Here is a 15,231-nt window from a genome sequence, read left to right on the forward strand (position 1 = left end):
TTGACACCAACCAGTCTCCTAGATGAACCGATTGTTGAATCGTTAATAGTGACTCCATCTTGAATTTTTCCTTTTGGATAAACCGTTCGAGATGAGTCAGGTCTATAACAGGCCTCCATGTGCCGTTCTTCTTCTGTACCAGAAACAGAGGAGAATACATGCCTTCTCCTCGTTTGCCATCTGGAACAGGAATGGCTGCGTTTTGAGCTAATAAAGAGCTTATGTAAGCTAAAAGAACTTGTCTCTTCTCCCCTGAACTTGGAAGATTTGTTGGTATGAATCTTAGTCTGGGAGTGCTGTTGAAGACCCAGGTGTGGCCTGAGGACACTGTCTTGACCGTCCAGAAATCCCGAATTGAGGCCACCCAAACATGACGGAAGTGGAGCAGACGAGCCCCCACCTCACATGTTTGAGCGGGCCCAATTTCAAAAGGACTTAGTGGAGTCCTGGTTACTAGTAGAAGCCCCTTTTGTGGGCCTTCTAAAAGAGGACTGCCTGGATTTCCAGGATCTAGAAAATTCCCGACCAGGCCTGTAACTACGTGCTTCCCTTGCACGGTCGGTGTTCTGCGATCTTGAAAAGGTGCATTTTTGGTTCTGTAAACGCCTATCTTGAGGGAGGAACCCCGATTTACCACCCGTAGCCCGGGTAATGGCGCTATCAAGCTTGTTGCCGAAGAGAGATGAACCCTCAAATGGAATACGGCACCAAGCCTGCTTAGAGGCTGGATCCACCAGCCAGGGTCGCAGCCACAAGGCCCGACGGGCGGTGACCGATGACATCACCCGAGCCACTAGGCAAATAATGTCAATAGAGACCTCCCCCAGAAAGGGGGAGGCTAGCCTGATTTCCTAAATAGGGGAGCTCTTAGCCGCTTCTTCAGAGATACCTCTAAGAGAATCATTCACATTGTCTGACCATGCCTCTAAAGCTTTAGAGACTGCTGCTAAGGCCAGAGTGGGTTTGCACACTGTGCCTGCTGTCAGATAAATCCTTTTTAGGTCGGCATCAATCCGTCTCTCCAGCGGATCTTTAAATGAGACTGTATCTTCAAGAGGCAGAGTCACATACCTCACAAGCCTCATTAATGCAGCATCTACCAAGGGAGCTGACTCAAGGTGTTTAACCTCTTCTTCCTTGAAAGGGTATAGTTTTGAGACTTTAGACTGCATAGAACTTTTTCTATCCATCTTGCCCCATTCTTCAAATATTATAGCTCCTACTTCCGTGAGGAAAGGAAAATAATGACGCTCTTTGCTGAGTTGTTTGAAAAACTTTCTCTGTTTAGCAGGAGAAATAACTGGGTCTTCCCAATTCAAAGCATCTTTAACAGCTTTCACCAGAGAAGGAACCAGGGCATATTCAAAGCCCATCCCGGGATCATCTGCTTCTGACCCACTATCTGAAGGGGGAGCTGACTGGTGACTAGGTTGAGAAGACTCCCACGTCTCCTGGACTGGCCCCTCTCCTGACAGGGGAATCAGTGGATCTGGAGGAGAATCACGAGGCTTTGCAGCATCTCTTTCCTGCAGCGATTCTTTCACGACTCGCTTGATTAGCATTTCCAGGTGTTGGTCTGCACCTTCCCTCTCAGCTGCTTTAGAGAAACAGCGGTCACAGAGAGACTTGCTGGCAGGAACTGGGGCCCTGCATCCCCAACATATTTTCTCCGGTCCCCTACTATGAGATGAGGGGGGGCGAGGAGAGCCTCTACTGTGGTCTTTAGACTTAGAGGAAGAACCATGGTGTCTAGAGCAAGAGGAGGAATGCCGGTGGTGTGATTTAGACGACCCGCTTCTTCTGCGGGAACTATTCTGTCTTTGGTCAGACCTAGAAGGGCTGAGGAAAGAAGAAAGACAGGAATAGAAAGAGAGAAAAAGGCACAAAGTCAGAATAATGCCCTACACTCCACTCTCTTCCCCCCAGCAGGCAAGTAAAGAAAAATACTTTCAAATCCTACCTGCTGCGAGAGGACTGGCCAGCAGGAGGCAGTGAAGAGTCCATGGCTGATGCTGGGAATCACTGCAGGTGAACACAGAGTACATCAGATATACCAGAAAGCAAAACGGCAAAGCACAGACCCATCTGTACTGCGCTTACCTGGGGTAGGCTCTGCAGGTGCTCAGGGTAAGTCGCCGCTATGCCCACGATCATTCCCGAGCTCTGCAAGCCTCCCCAGGCTGGTAAAATTGGCGCAGTGTGACGTCACGGCCGCACCAGGCCCGCGGTCCTCGTGCGCATGCGCAAACCAGGCCTCGCTTTCGTTCCGGGACTGCGCAGAACGCAGACGGAACCCAGAAGTAGAGGGAGCGGTGGCTGGAACGCACAGGGAACCAGCCGCTGCATAGGCATTTAACAAAGGAAAAAAAGGGCACATAAGAGAGAAAACAAACAACAAATATACACACTGCTGCCATGAAGGCAATACATGCTCACCACCACCTACGATCGACTCGGCCGGAACGACCATACACACACACCGGGCTTTTAGGCAGATAATGGCCACCTGCATACTGCTAGGTAATAGGCCTGTGCGCGCTTTTCATTCCAAATGACTCCAGCTCTTCAGCGCTTACTCTGCAATACACTCCATACCCTGCTAACAGTCAAGGCTTATCGGAGGGATGTGACATCACATCGGTCGGCCGATACGATCGCAGGACATCTTCTTCAGGTAGGAGAACCAAACATAAGGTCCTACGGAGGAAGACAAAAAAGGAACACGGCTGGGAGCCCACAGCTGAAATTTATAGGGAGGGGTCCTATTGGGTAGTTATGGAGGCGGGGTCAACCCACACGTATGCTGCCATGGAGTCTGTCAGGAAAATGCCACTATGCAAAGAATGCCACTATCCCAAAAAACAGTGTTCTGCCGAGAATGGTGTCCCCGTCTAAATCTGTTCCCCGTCTCTCGGCTGAGATCGGAACTCCGCCTCTCCAGCCCTCTGCACTGCCACTCCTCCTACTCTACCGAAGAAAGCTAATCATCCTTCTACCGCCCCATCCCCGTCCGTTGTACAATATTATTAGTCTATCCACACTAAATTATATAACTACTCCTTATAAAATATATCTATGGTACAATATTATTACTCCTTCCATATATATATCTATATATCTAAAAAAAGATATAGAATATTATATATATGGAAGGAGTAATAATATTGTACTATATGGACAGGGGACGGGGCAGTAGAAGGAAGATTAGAATGCGGGGTAGAGTAGGAGGAGCGGCAGTGCAGAGGGCTGGAGAGGCGGAGTTCCGATCTCAGCCGAGAGACAGGGGGAACAGATTTCGATGGGAAACCGTTCTCGGCACTATACCGGCGTCGCTGGAGGGATTGGGGAGGCGAGAGAGCAGAGGTGGGTGGAGGCGGGGACAGGACAGCGGCAGAGGCGGAGACAGGGCGGCATTGTTAGCTGAGGAAAAGCTGAGGGAGGCAGGGGTGGAGGCGGAGACAGAGCGGTATCGTTGGCTGAGGCAAAGCTGAGGGAGGCGGGGGGAGGAGGCGGAGACAGCACAGAGGGGGAGATGTTTACTTGTTCTCATGGAGACTGACCGGCCACGCCGCTTGCGAGGGGGGGATGTTTTCTTGTTGCTTGGGATACCTGGCAGAGGGCCACATGACAAGACCTGGCGGGCCGGATTCGGCCCGCGGGCCTTGTGTTTGTCACCTGTGGTCTAGGGTAACATTTCTTAAGCTGCATGAGGCTCCTTAACCAGAAAGTCTTTCATGCAAAGAACTATGTCCCTGGGGGGTTTATCAGGAGGTGGTTTAGCGCTTAGTGCACGGTGTATGTGGTCGCATATGAAGGATTGGGGGTTTTGCTCAGGCAACAGAAACTGGAACAATTTAATGGAGTATACTGGTAAATCTGTGATGGATTCAGGGGCTCCTCTGATCCTGAGGTTGTTCCTTCTGTTTCTATTGTCTAAATCCTCCACAAGTGCTTGTAGCTGTGTGAATGCAGTGGAAAGACTTTCATGTTCTCTAGACAATTTATTGAAAGCTATTGCAAGTTCATCATGCTTGTTCTCTAATAAATCAGTGCGCGTGCCCAGTGTATAGATTTCTTGGGAAAGGGTTGTAGCTGGTTTTTGTAACTCTGTTTGGAATTTGTTCATTAGTTTAGAGCATAAAGCCTCTAGGCTGGTGTCTAAATCTGATTTTGATAAGGGAATGTACTCACTGTTCCCTGGGGTCTCCTTGTTTTGCAGCGCTGGTTCATCTGCAGGGGGAGAGGCAGCAGGTGTGGTGGAGTGACGGCTGGCGCCATTTTTAGCCATGCCGTCCCGCTCCATAGATCTGAGGAGGTAGTGGGTGAAGGACTTCTGATGGCCTCCTCGCTTCTTCTTTCTTGATGTAGGCATGCACAAGTACTAGTGTGCGGGGATGCCTTTGTGTTGTGCCGATTGTGGAGCTGGATGTCCCCGCATTGTGGCCGAAAAGCCCTGAGAGGAGCGGTGCTCACGTTAGAAGCGACTTCCTTGATCCATGCTGTGCATGAGGATTATGTTATACATAAGCAGATCAGAACAAATTTCTGCACTGAGCATTCAATACACCTTAAAATGATAAAGGTTTTTTCTTTTCCTTTTTAAAATAACAGACATGTGGTTTTGTACAGATCAGCCCCGGTCCTCTTCTCCGTTCCCCAGCAGTGCTCCTAGTCCCTCTCTCCTGCATAGTGCCCCCATAACAAGCAGCTTGCTATGGGGGTTCCTGAGCCACTGCTCTGTCTCTACTCACACACGGAGCGTGGCTCAGCCCCACTCCCACGCTTTCCTCATTGGCTCACTGGCTGTAAACTGACAGCAGCGGGAGCCAATGGCTTCCACTGCTGTCTCAGCCAATGAGGAGGGAGAGACCCCGGAGAGCCGAGGCTCTCGTACACATCGATAGATTGAGTTGGGGCTTGTTAAGTTCTAGGAAGGGCTGAGGGTGCTGCTGCACACAGAAGGTTTTTTAACCTTCATGCATAGAATGCTTGAAGGTAACAAAAAAAAAAAAAAAAAAAAAAAAAACACAACAAAAAACAAAACACTTTACAGGAAACTTGTACAGATAGAAATATGGAGGCTGCCATTAAATAACCCTCTTCCGAAAAATGCTAGTACAAAATCAGTACATTTGTTTTGAGCACCAGAAGCAGTAACGCAAATCAATGAAACATTCTTTTGTTCCTGAATTTTATTTTAAATATAGCTTTATTTTGGTATAAAGTTGTTCTAAGCAAACAAAATCAAACCTTGATCATATAAAATTGGAAACATTTTAACATTTTTGTCATAAAACGTGGTCAAAAAACAATTTTAAGAGTCCTGAATACAGCAAGATATTTTGGCAAATGTGCAGAAGCTACATTACCATTACAAGCAGGCAGGATATATAAATTATAAAAAAAGGTTAAAACCACACACGAGCCTAAACCAAATCATGGAAATAACTTGTTACCTATTCGTCACTTAAGACGTGGTACCACCTCAACTGAACAATATCAAAGTCCAGAGCAAGAGAAAGGCCAACACAGGTCACCCTTCCAAAGAGTTGAATATAAAAAAAAGGTATCAACCACAGTATACAAATATAAAAATTAGCTTTATTGTAATAAAAAAATCAAATCAATATATAGGAGTGGAGCCATGCGGCTCAAATCCTCCAGACACTCACATGCCTCTATACTCTATATATTGATTAGATTTTTTGTTACAGGATAGAGGATATACACTATATTACCAAAAGTATTGGGACTCCGGCCTTTAAACGCACATGAACTTGTACACTGTCACTGTACTAATGGCACTGGCTGTGTGACAGGGGTGATCAGGAGGGCAATCAGGTTAACTGTGTGCCTAACAACTGTATATGTGCTGCTTTTACTCACACTGGCTGGATTTTCTTCCCGATTTCAGCTCTGAACAGTAAGTGAAATCAGGAAAAAAAAAAAAAAAAACCAACCAGATCTTTGTTGTGTTTACTAACACATACACACAGATCTGTGCTGTGATTGGCCACAACCAAAATCATTGGCTGCGAGCCTGCTGACGAACTTGTGCCGTGTCCAACCACAGCACACAAAAGCAAGGTTGTGTGCATTCACACCGGTGAACCAGGAAGTGCACCGTGTCATACTGGTATGTTGCGGTGCCCAGAGGAGCCACCGGCCAGCAGGAAAATTACTACTGGCCCATCGTGATCAATCTGTGTACAAAATACATATAAAAAAAAACTATCCTGTACGGTTTCATCTAGAGTTACTGAAGAAAAAAAAAAAAAAAAGGAAATTGAAGAGTAACTTCACCTTACCTGCATTCACACCGGTGAACACCGGTGAACCAGGAAGTGCTCTGTGTCATACGGGTATGTTGCGGTGCCCAGAGGAGCCACCAGCCAGCAGTAAAATTACTACTGGCACATCGGTAAGTGATCAATCTGTGTACAAAATACATATAAAACTATCCTGTGTGGTTTCATGTAGAGTTTAAAATGGAAATTGAAGAGGAACTTCAGTTTACTTAGCACATAAATAATTATAAAATGCACTTTAAAGTTTTTAAGAATTCATGTTTGCCAATTAACTTTTAAGAATGACTTTTAGAATGAATGAAATTGTTTTAACATTAAAACTCAAGAAGACCCTTCAAGTAAGCTAAATTCAAAGGCGAATATTTGAGAACTTACTAAGTTTTTATAACAATGAGACGGTTTTTAAGTTATTTATTCACCCAGTACACGCACACATTAATCTTTAGAACTAGGGCTCAGTGCAAGCTTTCCAGTTTTCACACAGACTCAAAGATAAAAATACCTGCCTTAGCTCCAATTGTCTGATGTCTGCAAGGACCCTTTCTGGCATCCTCTCCCTGATGCTGGTCTTCGACCTTCTTGATTGACTGGAAAGCCGCTATACATCAGAAAATACAACCGAAGTGACGTTCCACCGAGGCCATCTTGGTACACCCACATTCGTCTGCTGTTCGGACGTTGAAATTTTAAAAGCATCGGCAAGCCTGCTGATCAAGATTTCGGTGGGTGTAAAAAGATGTCCGCCTTGCTGCCTTCTGACTTGGCGGGTGTACCAAGATGGCCATGACAGAACATCACTTCGGTTGCATTTTCTGATGGGTAGCGGTATTCTGATCGAACACCGGAATATATACCAAGCTTGCCAGCCTTGCCTGTGGTTGATTTTTAAAGCAATATACACTTTCCTACACCTAAGCCCAGTGCTGTGCTCCACTATTCTTTGAGACTCTGAAGCAAGTAAAGACCCAATCAAAATATGAATAATTTTTTAAGAATAGTTATGATTAGGCTTTTCATATTGTATTTTGATAGCTGTGGTTAAATATTTGTAATCATGAAAGACATCCAAAAAATAAAGCCAAATACTTAAAAAAGTATCAAACAGTTTTCATGCATCTGTGCTTTTTGTCAAGTTCAACAGGATACCGGTTGAACATATATTTTAAATAACTTCACATCTTTGTAATTTTCTTCACCTTTACATGCAAACCATGCTGACCAGCTGTAGTGATAGTACCAGCAATTGGGAAAACTATAACAATGCCAGGTGTGCTATAAGCGGTCATCTTTCATTTACTTTTTTTCAATAAAGACAGGGGGGGGGAGTTGGGGATCAAAAAAGCAACAACACTTTCCTGGCGGTATGGCCCCTTTAACATGATCTGTGGCAGTTTTGGTACCAGTAAAAACACAGGCACCAAAACCTGGTAGTTTTTACTTGCACCACTTATTTTAGAATCTGTCGCTATGGCTTTGATGAAAAAAATTACCGCCATTTCACAGATAAGCAAACCAGCGGTAATTAGAACCAGCTCTGAGTCGGCGTATAGAGAAAGATGAGAGTACTCAGAGTTGGATATACAGTATGTGCTAGGAAGAGGTCATTAGTATGACAGCTTCCCATACAGGGCTCATGGGTAGCCTGGACACCAGCATCCTAGCAACTGATGACTCATCTCTGGCCCCATTCAGTTGCCAGCTCGGAAATTCCCGAGCTGACAGCTGAAAGTAAACAAAAGAGTTGTGACGCTGGCTGACCTTGTCCAAATATGGCCATATTTGGGTAATGACATTGAAGCTCATGCAGAGGAGCAACACTCTTTGGCTTATTTCACATGGGCACTGTCAAGTGGCAAAAATAGGTGGCTGAGGCGCATTTTTAACTATCTACAGGCACCTGTCAAAACCAGGCAATGGCTGTTGGACATTCCCATACACGAGGGGTGTTCAAGTCAAACCAGGACTTTTAATTTTACAGGTATAAAAAGGGATGCTAGCGTGGCGGTAGTACACGGAGTAGTAAGTGGCAAGTGTGTCCTATTTACTGATAGGCGGCACACATGTTGCGGGCCAGTCCAGAGACCATTAATCAAGATGGCAGACAACAGTGTTAGTGTATGCATGGAACAGTGTGTGATGATGTCTTTTGTGAACAATGCCATAAAACCCACAGGCATCTTCACAGGAGACTTCAAGCACAGTACTGCAATGAGACGATCAGACGCAGTAAAACATTTGAATGGTGTAAACATTTCAAAGATCGCTGTACGTCCATCAGTGACGATCCCAGCCATGATGGCTCCCAGCCCACAGCAGTCATTTCTGTGAACACTCAGTGCGTAGAACGCCTGATCCTGGATAATCAATGCAACCGGTTGTAAAATTGTACAAATCTTTCTGTGGGAACAGTGAACACAATCATTCACAAACGGAAAAAATGGCCTGGTTTGATCACTAAAGGCATCCCGTTTCTTCAGGACAACGCAGGAGCCCATGATGCACAATGTGCACATTACAGCAACTCGAATAGGCAGTATTGCACATCCCCCTTGCAGCATGGACCTTGCTCCGAGTTATTTCCGCCTGTTTGGACCCCTAAAAGAGTTCCTCTGAGGCAGTGGTGGCTATCAATAGGGGGCGCATGGGCACCCCCCCCCCCAAGCTTTTCACACAAAAAAAAAGTGGTCACTTTAAGAGTGTCCAGGCGCCAGACATGCAGAAGTCTATGGGAAGCTTTTCCAGCTTGCAATCAGCTGATTGCAACTGGGAAGCTGATTTCCCTTGTTTAGGGAGTGTTCGGAGCGCAAGCGATGTGCCCACAAACTCTCCCACTCTACAATGATTTGTCTCTGGCTCCTGTCCTTTTGTTTTGTTGGCGGAGACTGGAGGACAATTGGACAGTGCTTTTTGCAGCACTGCTGCATCACTTCAGGTTTCCCGGCTGGCTCACGGTCCTGTGAAGTGGACTCTGAGACTGACTGTGCGACCGACGCGTGGTGGAAGCTGGCCTGAGCCAAGCGGCGCAGTAACGTTAGGTAAAGCTAGCGGCGCCACAGGCCTGAGGCTCAGTCTTCTCTCCTCCAAGTCCTAGCCAAGTAGGCTGACTGACAGTTGTAAGACGCCCCTCCGCTCACACTTCCCTGCTCGATGAGGTCTCCCCACTCATTAAGTGCAGACTGGGCCCAGGCAAGGGCGGATGTCCTGGCAATGGTCACTGGATGAGGATAGCAATGACGCTGGGTGTATTATACAATGGGATGACGATGGGTGTATTTTACAATGATGAGGATAGCGATGATGGGTGTATTATACAATGATAAGGATGATGATCATCCTCATATATAGAGCTGTATACCCTGATCTGTGAACCCTGATCTGTGAGGCTGAGCTGTGTATAATCCTGGAAGCAAGTGGAATACAGGGGATGGAGTGGGTGAATTCTATAAAGGGGTTGGGCTTATAAGTGAGAGGAGTCAAAGGGGAAGGGCGGGGTCTGGTGTCCCTCTCCTAAAATTTCACCAGCCGCCACTGCTCGGAGGTTAGCATTTCAGCACTGATGACGAACTGAAGAAGGCTGTCCTAGGATGGTTCAGGCATACTGACAAATCTTTCTATGCCAAAGCTTTCCAGGCATATGTTAAATCCTGGGATAAGTCAAAAAATAAATGCAGTTTCGATGCCTTGAAATGTGTTATGTTATTAAATAAAAACTCAAAAGCCCTGGTTTGACTTGAAAGCCTCTCGTACTTTGCAGTGGCTGCAAAGCAGGTAAAACCACTTTCCACCACACCCCAGGAGATGAATACGGTCAGGCAATAATCACATCCAATTCAGTGTGAAATCCCAAAAAGGTGTGCGTTAGGCAGCGTATTGCCTCCTGATCAGCTGCTAACTGTGGGCCAACATCACAATCCACCACGGAATGCGAATCAGCAGCTAGGCTCGTGTGAAACAGACCTTTATGAATTCTCCATTCTGCAACAGCTCATGCACCACTGGTAATTTTATAATCTGTCCCAGACCATAACATTTACTTTTGCTGTTCAGCTTAATCAAAATGTAGATAAAGATATACAAAAGGCACATGAAATAAAAAAGGCAGGTAAGATGTGGACTACTGTAGTTACATGAATTAATGTCAGAATACAATATCAACAATAGTTGTATATCATTCCTACAATATCATCTTCATAGTTTGCTTGAGGGGCTTTCCTTATCTAAGTGTTTGCGGAAGAAAGCCTGAATTCTCTGCCAGGAATCCACTTGTGCAGCACTGTGTGCTTTTGGCTCCCCTCCCCAAACACATGGAAGACCAACAACCTTATGCATGGAAGCTTTACATAGTGAGAAGTAAGGAGGTTCAATATAATGTCCAGCTTTGGGATAGTATACAACCTCAGGCTTTTCTTTCCCTTGCTCTTCCAAAAGATTGCAAGCTGTCTGGGCATGAAAGTCGCTCTTCCAGTTCCGGTCATCTTCTCCCACAATAAAGAGAAACTTACAATCTGCTCTCCCAACAGGAATAAGGCTCTGGCGATTCGGTTCTTCTCGTGGATTGTGCATAACGTCCCTAATATCTGCCAATCCTGGCTGTGGGAATTTAATCTTTTGTCGGTCAAAGCCAATGGCAGGCAGCGTGATGTCTTTGTAGTGAAGGTCTGCCCCAACATTGGCCACAGATCCATTTACAACAGCTGCTGCAGTTATACCTTTAAGGAAGGAAGCCATAGAAAGCACCAAATCTCCACCTTTAGAATGGCCAAGAAGACCTATTCCTGGACCTTTAACCTGAAGTAGAAAGAAAGATAGCTCTATCAACTTACTATCATGAGAAAAAGACGTTTGTGTATATATATATATATATATATATATATATATATATATATATATATATATATATATATATATATTTATTTATTTATTTATTACACACACACATACATACACACAGTCTTGCATAACTATTCACCCCCCTAAAGTCAATACTTTGTAGAGCCACCTTTTGCGGCCATCACAGCTCCAAGTCGCTTTGGATAAGTCTCTATGAGCTCGCCACATCTTACCACTGGGATTTTTGCCCATTCCTCCTTGCAAAACTGCTCCAGCTCCTTCAAGTTGGATGGCTTGCGCTTGTGAACAGCAATCTTTAAGTCTGACCATAGATTTTCTATTGGATTGAGGTCTGGGCTTTGACTAGGCCATTCCAACACATTTACATGTTTCACCTTTAGGCTGGGTTCACACCTATGCGAATTGGATGGGGGTTTCACCGCATCCAATTTGCATAGCAGGAGAATGCGACCGGCTCACTATGGAGCCGGTTCACATGTCTCCGGGGCGGCTGCAGAGCATACTTAGCGTCTTTGCCTCCGTTTCAGGGCCAAATTCAGGCAAAGATTTAGCTCCGATTCGTCCCTGAAATGGAGAACAGGGACGGACAGCGTTGCTGTGCGATCCGCGGCCGGTTTAGGTGTGAACAGAGCCTAAACCACTCAAGTGTTGCTTTAGCAGTGTGTTTGGGGTCATTGGCCTGCTGGAAGGTGAACCCTCGGTCCTAGCCTCAAATCACACAGGGAGGTACAGATTTTGCTCAAGAATATCCCTGTATTTAGCACAAACATTTTTGGAGTCTTCCACATGCCTTTTCGCAAACTCAAAATGTGCCATTTTGTTTTTTGCTGAAAGTAATGGCTTTCTTATGGCCACTCTGCCATAAAGCCCAACTCTATGGAGCGCACGGCTTATTGTCGCACTATGTACAGATACTCCTGCAGAAGATTCCTCTTGCTTGGGTGTTGCAGCCTCTGGGGCCTTTCAAAAAGGTGTGTATATGTAATGACAGATCATGTAGATTGCACACAGGTGGACATCATTTCACTAATTATGTGACTTCTGAAGGTAATAGGTTGCACCAGAGCTTTTTATGGGCTTCATAACAAAGGGGGTGAATACATACGCACATGACAATTATCAGTTTTTTACTTCTGAAAAATAGCTTTATGTATATATTTTTCAAATTTTACTTCACCAACTTAGTGTTCTGATCCATCACATATAATTCAGATTAAAAAAACATTGAACTAAAGGCTGTAATGTAAAAAAATAGGTAAAAAGCCAAGGTGAGGGGGGGTGTGAATACTTTTGCAAGGCACTGTATATACACACACGGCTCAAAATTTCAAGTCCTGAGCTACTAGCCAGGTCTTAAGAGTTACTTGCCACCAATTGCCCCGCCCAACCCTACCCTGTCCCTCCCCTAATCACGCCCTCGTAAATTCTCATGAAATGACACTTAAACGTTTTATACAGAATTAAGTTACAAAAATAACAGCAACAACTTTAACAATATTAACATAAAGCATATTTCATTGATCTGACTGATAAATAAAATAAGGATAACATACAATTGGCTACTATAGGTACTGTACACATTATTACTGTCTTGATAAGTAAATATGTGCTACGTACAGAGTGCAGGGCTGAGGGGTGCGCTACGTACAAAGTGCAGGGCTGCGCTACGTACAGAGTAAGACAAGGAGTTGGTCGCACACTGGAACTCCAAATTATCTCGATGTCATCTTTATTGTCAAAAAAGGGTCAGACAGATACAGGCAATTTATTGCCTGTATCTGTCTGACCCTTTATTTTGACAATAAAGATGACATTGAGATAATTTGGAGTTCCAGTGTGCGACCGATTCCTTGTCTTGTTAGTTTTCCACGGTGGTGAGCCGAAGTCTGCACCTGTAATCCATCCTGCACCTGAGTTTGCCTGGAGCGGTGTGCTTCTCTCTGTTCTTTACTACGTACAGAGTGCAGGGCTGAGGGGTGCGCTACGTACCCTATTCCAGTATTTGCCCTGTCCAGTAGGTTATACGGGGCCCCATGATTTCCAACAGCAACCTTGGTCAAAGCCATAGGCCTAGTGTGGTGTGGGGATTTCCACTTTGTACTAGGCACCACAATCTGCCTGTCCGTCTAAAATTGCAATAAGCAATATTGATTGTTTTGTGCAAAAGTTATAGCGTCTACAAAACAGGGGATAGATTTATGGTATTATTTTTTTTTACTAGTAATGGCAGGAATCAGAGATTTTTAGTTGGACTGCGACATTGCGGCAGACAAATCGAACACTTTTTTTTTGGGACCATTGACATTTATACAGGGATCAGAGCTAAAAATAGCCACTGATTACTGTATAATGTCACTGGCAGGGAAGGGGTTAACACTAGGGGGCGATCAAGGACTTAAATGTGTTCTCTCATGAGTGTTTCTGATTGTGGGGGGTGGGACTGACTAGAGGGGGAGACATATCGCTGTTCCTAATTACTAGGGACAGCAGATCTGTCTCCCCTTCCCTGTCAGAATGGGGATTTGTGTGTTTACATACATAGATAGATCCCTGTTCTGGCTCTTGTGGCCGGCTGACATAGCGGCCACCAGACACGCGCGTCAGGTCCCCCCGCCGTGCACGCCTACTATGGCTCCTAAAGGAGCCAACGTACAGGTACGGCGATTCACGGGAACGAGCCAGCCTGCTGCCGTAAATGTGCGTGAGCTGGTCGGCAAGTGGTTAATACTACCCACGTTGTTGAACACTGTAGCTTACTTATAGGTAAGAGTGCTGGGATCAAGGTGTGGTTCCCCCTCTTACTGTTATTTCAGTTACTATACTATTTGGCATTTATATTTCATTACAGACATACTTATATCGCATTTGCTTCTGATGAGTGGAAGTTATCCACGAAATGTGCGTAGGGCTTTCTATCGATGTACTGTCACAGCCACTGTGCTTCTACTATGAGACGACTACCTTTTTGAAGGTATTTTGAATCAATTTTACACTATCTTGTGTGCAATCAACCGTGTTCTATATGCAAGTTTGGGTTACATTTTGACAGCTTTAATATACATCATGTACTATGTAGGAACACTTATGTGTGTGTTTTCATGTGACAACACTGAAGAAATGATACTTTGCTACAATGTAAAGTAGTGAGAGTACAGCTTGTATAACAGATGACAACAACTACTGAAACAATGACGACATTTCAGTACTCGTCGTTTTTGTAGTTGTCGTCGTTTTTGTTGTAGTTTCAGTTATAACGTAACTATTACTAAACTATAGGTATTAGAATTTCCTTTCAAATTTGGCTATTAGAGAACATAATGAATTTATCTGAAGTTAGGAATTATCCGAAATACCTAATGCCATATCTAAACAAATAGAACGTAACAAAATTAATAATAAATAATACTTTTTTTATTATTATTAGTTCATTCGGTTCCATTTGTTAAGACGCAGCATTCGTTATTTTGGATAATTCGTAACTTCGGATACATTTGTATTAGTTACATTCACTAACAGCCAAATTTGAAAGGAAATTCCAATACCTATAATTTAATAGTTATTATTAGTTATTTATTATTTTGAATTTTCTTATTGTTGGTGTTGTCGTCTCAGTTGTTTTTTCAGTTTTTGTTTCAGTTGTTTTTGGCATGCAACAAGCTGCCCATTTGACTAAAGGACAATTTTCTGTATCCATGTTACTTTTCCTCAGACAGATATTAAACCTTAGGTTTTTTTCTATTAAAATACTGTAACAAACATGTCATACTTACCTGCTCTGTGCAATGGTTTTGCACAGAGCAGCCCTGATCCTCCTCTTTGGTGAGTGCCCCTGGGATATTGATCTGGTCAGTTAGGTAGCAGAGGGGGTTGTTAATCAGTTTCAGCTGCTTTGGAGTTAAAGTGGAGTTCCGCCTGGGGAAGAAAAAAAAAAAAAAAAAAAAAAAAAAAAAAAAAAAAAAAAAAAGCAGCTACAAATACTGTAGCTGCTGACTTTTAATATAAGGACACCTACCTGTCCTGGGAGCCTGCGATGTCGGCACTCGAAGCCGGCCCATCCCTTGGCTCTGGGTGC

The 15,231-nt window shown here is 44.5% G+C and overlaps 1 protein-coding gene across 1 annotated transcript in view; it reads right to left on the bottom strand.

Annotated features, from left to right (window-relative positions):
• Nucleotides 1–5,190: 5,190 nt before the first annotated feature.
• Nucleotides 5,191–15,231, bottom strand: part of LOC141117169 (acyl-coenzyme A thioesterase 1-like) — a 28,740-nt gene continuing 18,699 nt past the window's right edge. Inside the window, exon 3 of the mRNA XM_073609847.1 lies at nt 5,191–11,096. Coding sequence (XP_073465948.1) covers nt 10,497–11,096 — 600 coding nt within the window. The 3' untranslated portion in view covers nt 5,191–10,496. The remainder of the gene's footprint in view (nt 11,097–15,231) is intronic.

Source organism: Aquarana catesbeiana, linkage group LG13 (assembly GCF_042186555.1).
Source record: "Aquarana catesbeiana isolate 2022-GZ linkage group LG13, ASM4218655v1, whole genome shotgun sequence".
In the NCBI taxonomy this organism is placed as follows: domain Eukaryota; kingdom Metazoa; phylum Chordata; class Amphibia; order Anura; family Ranidae; genus Aquarana; species Aquarana catesbeiana.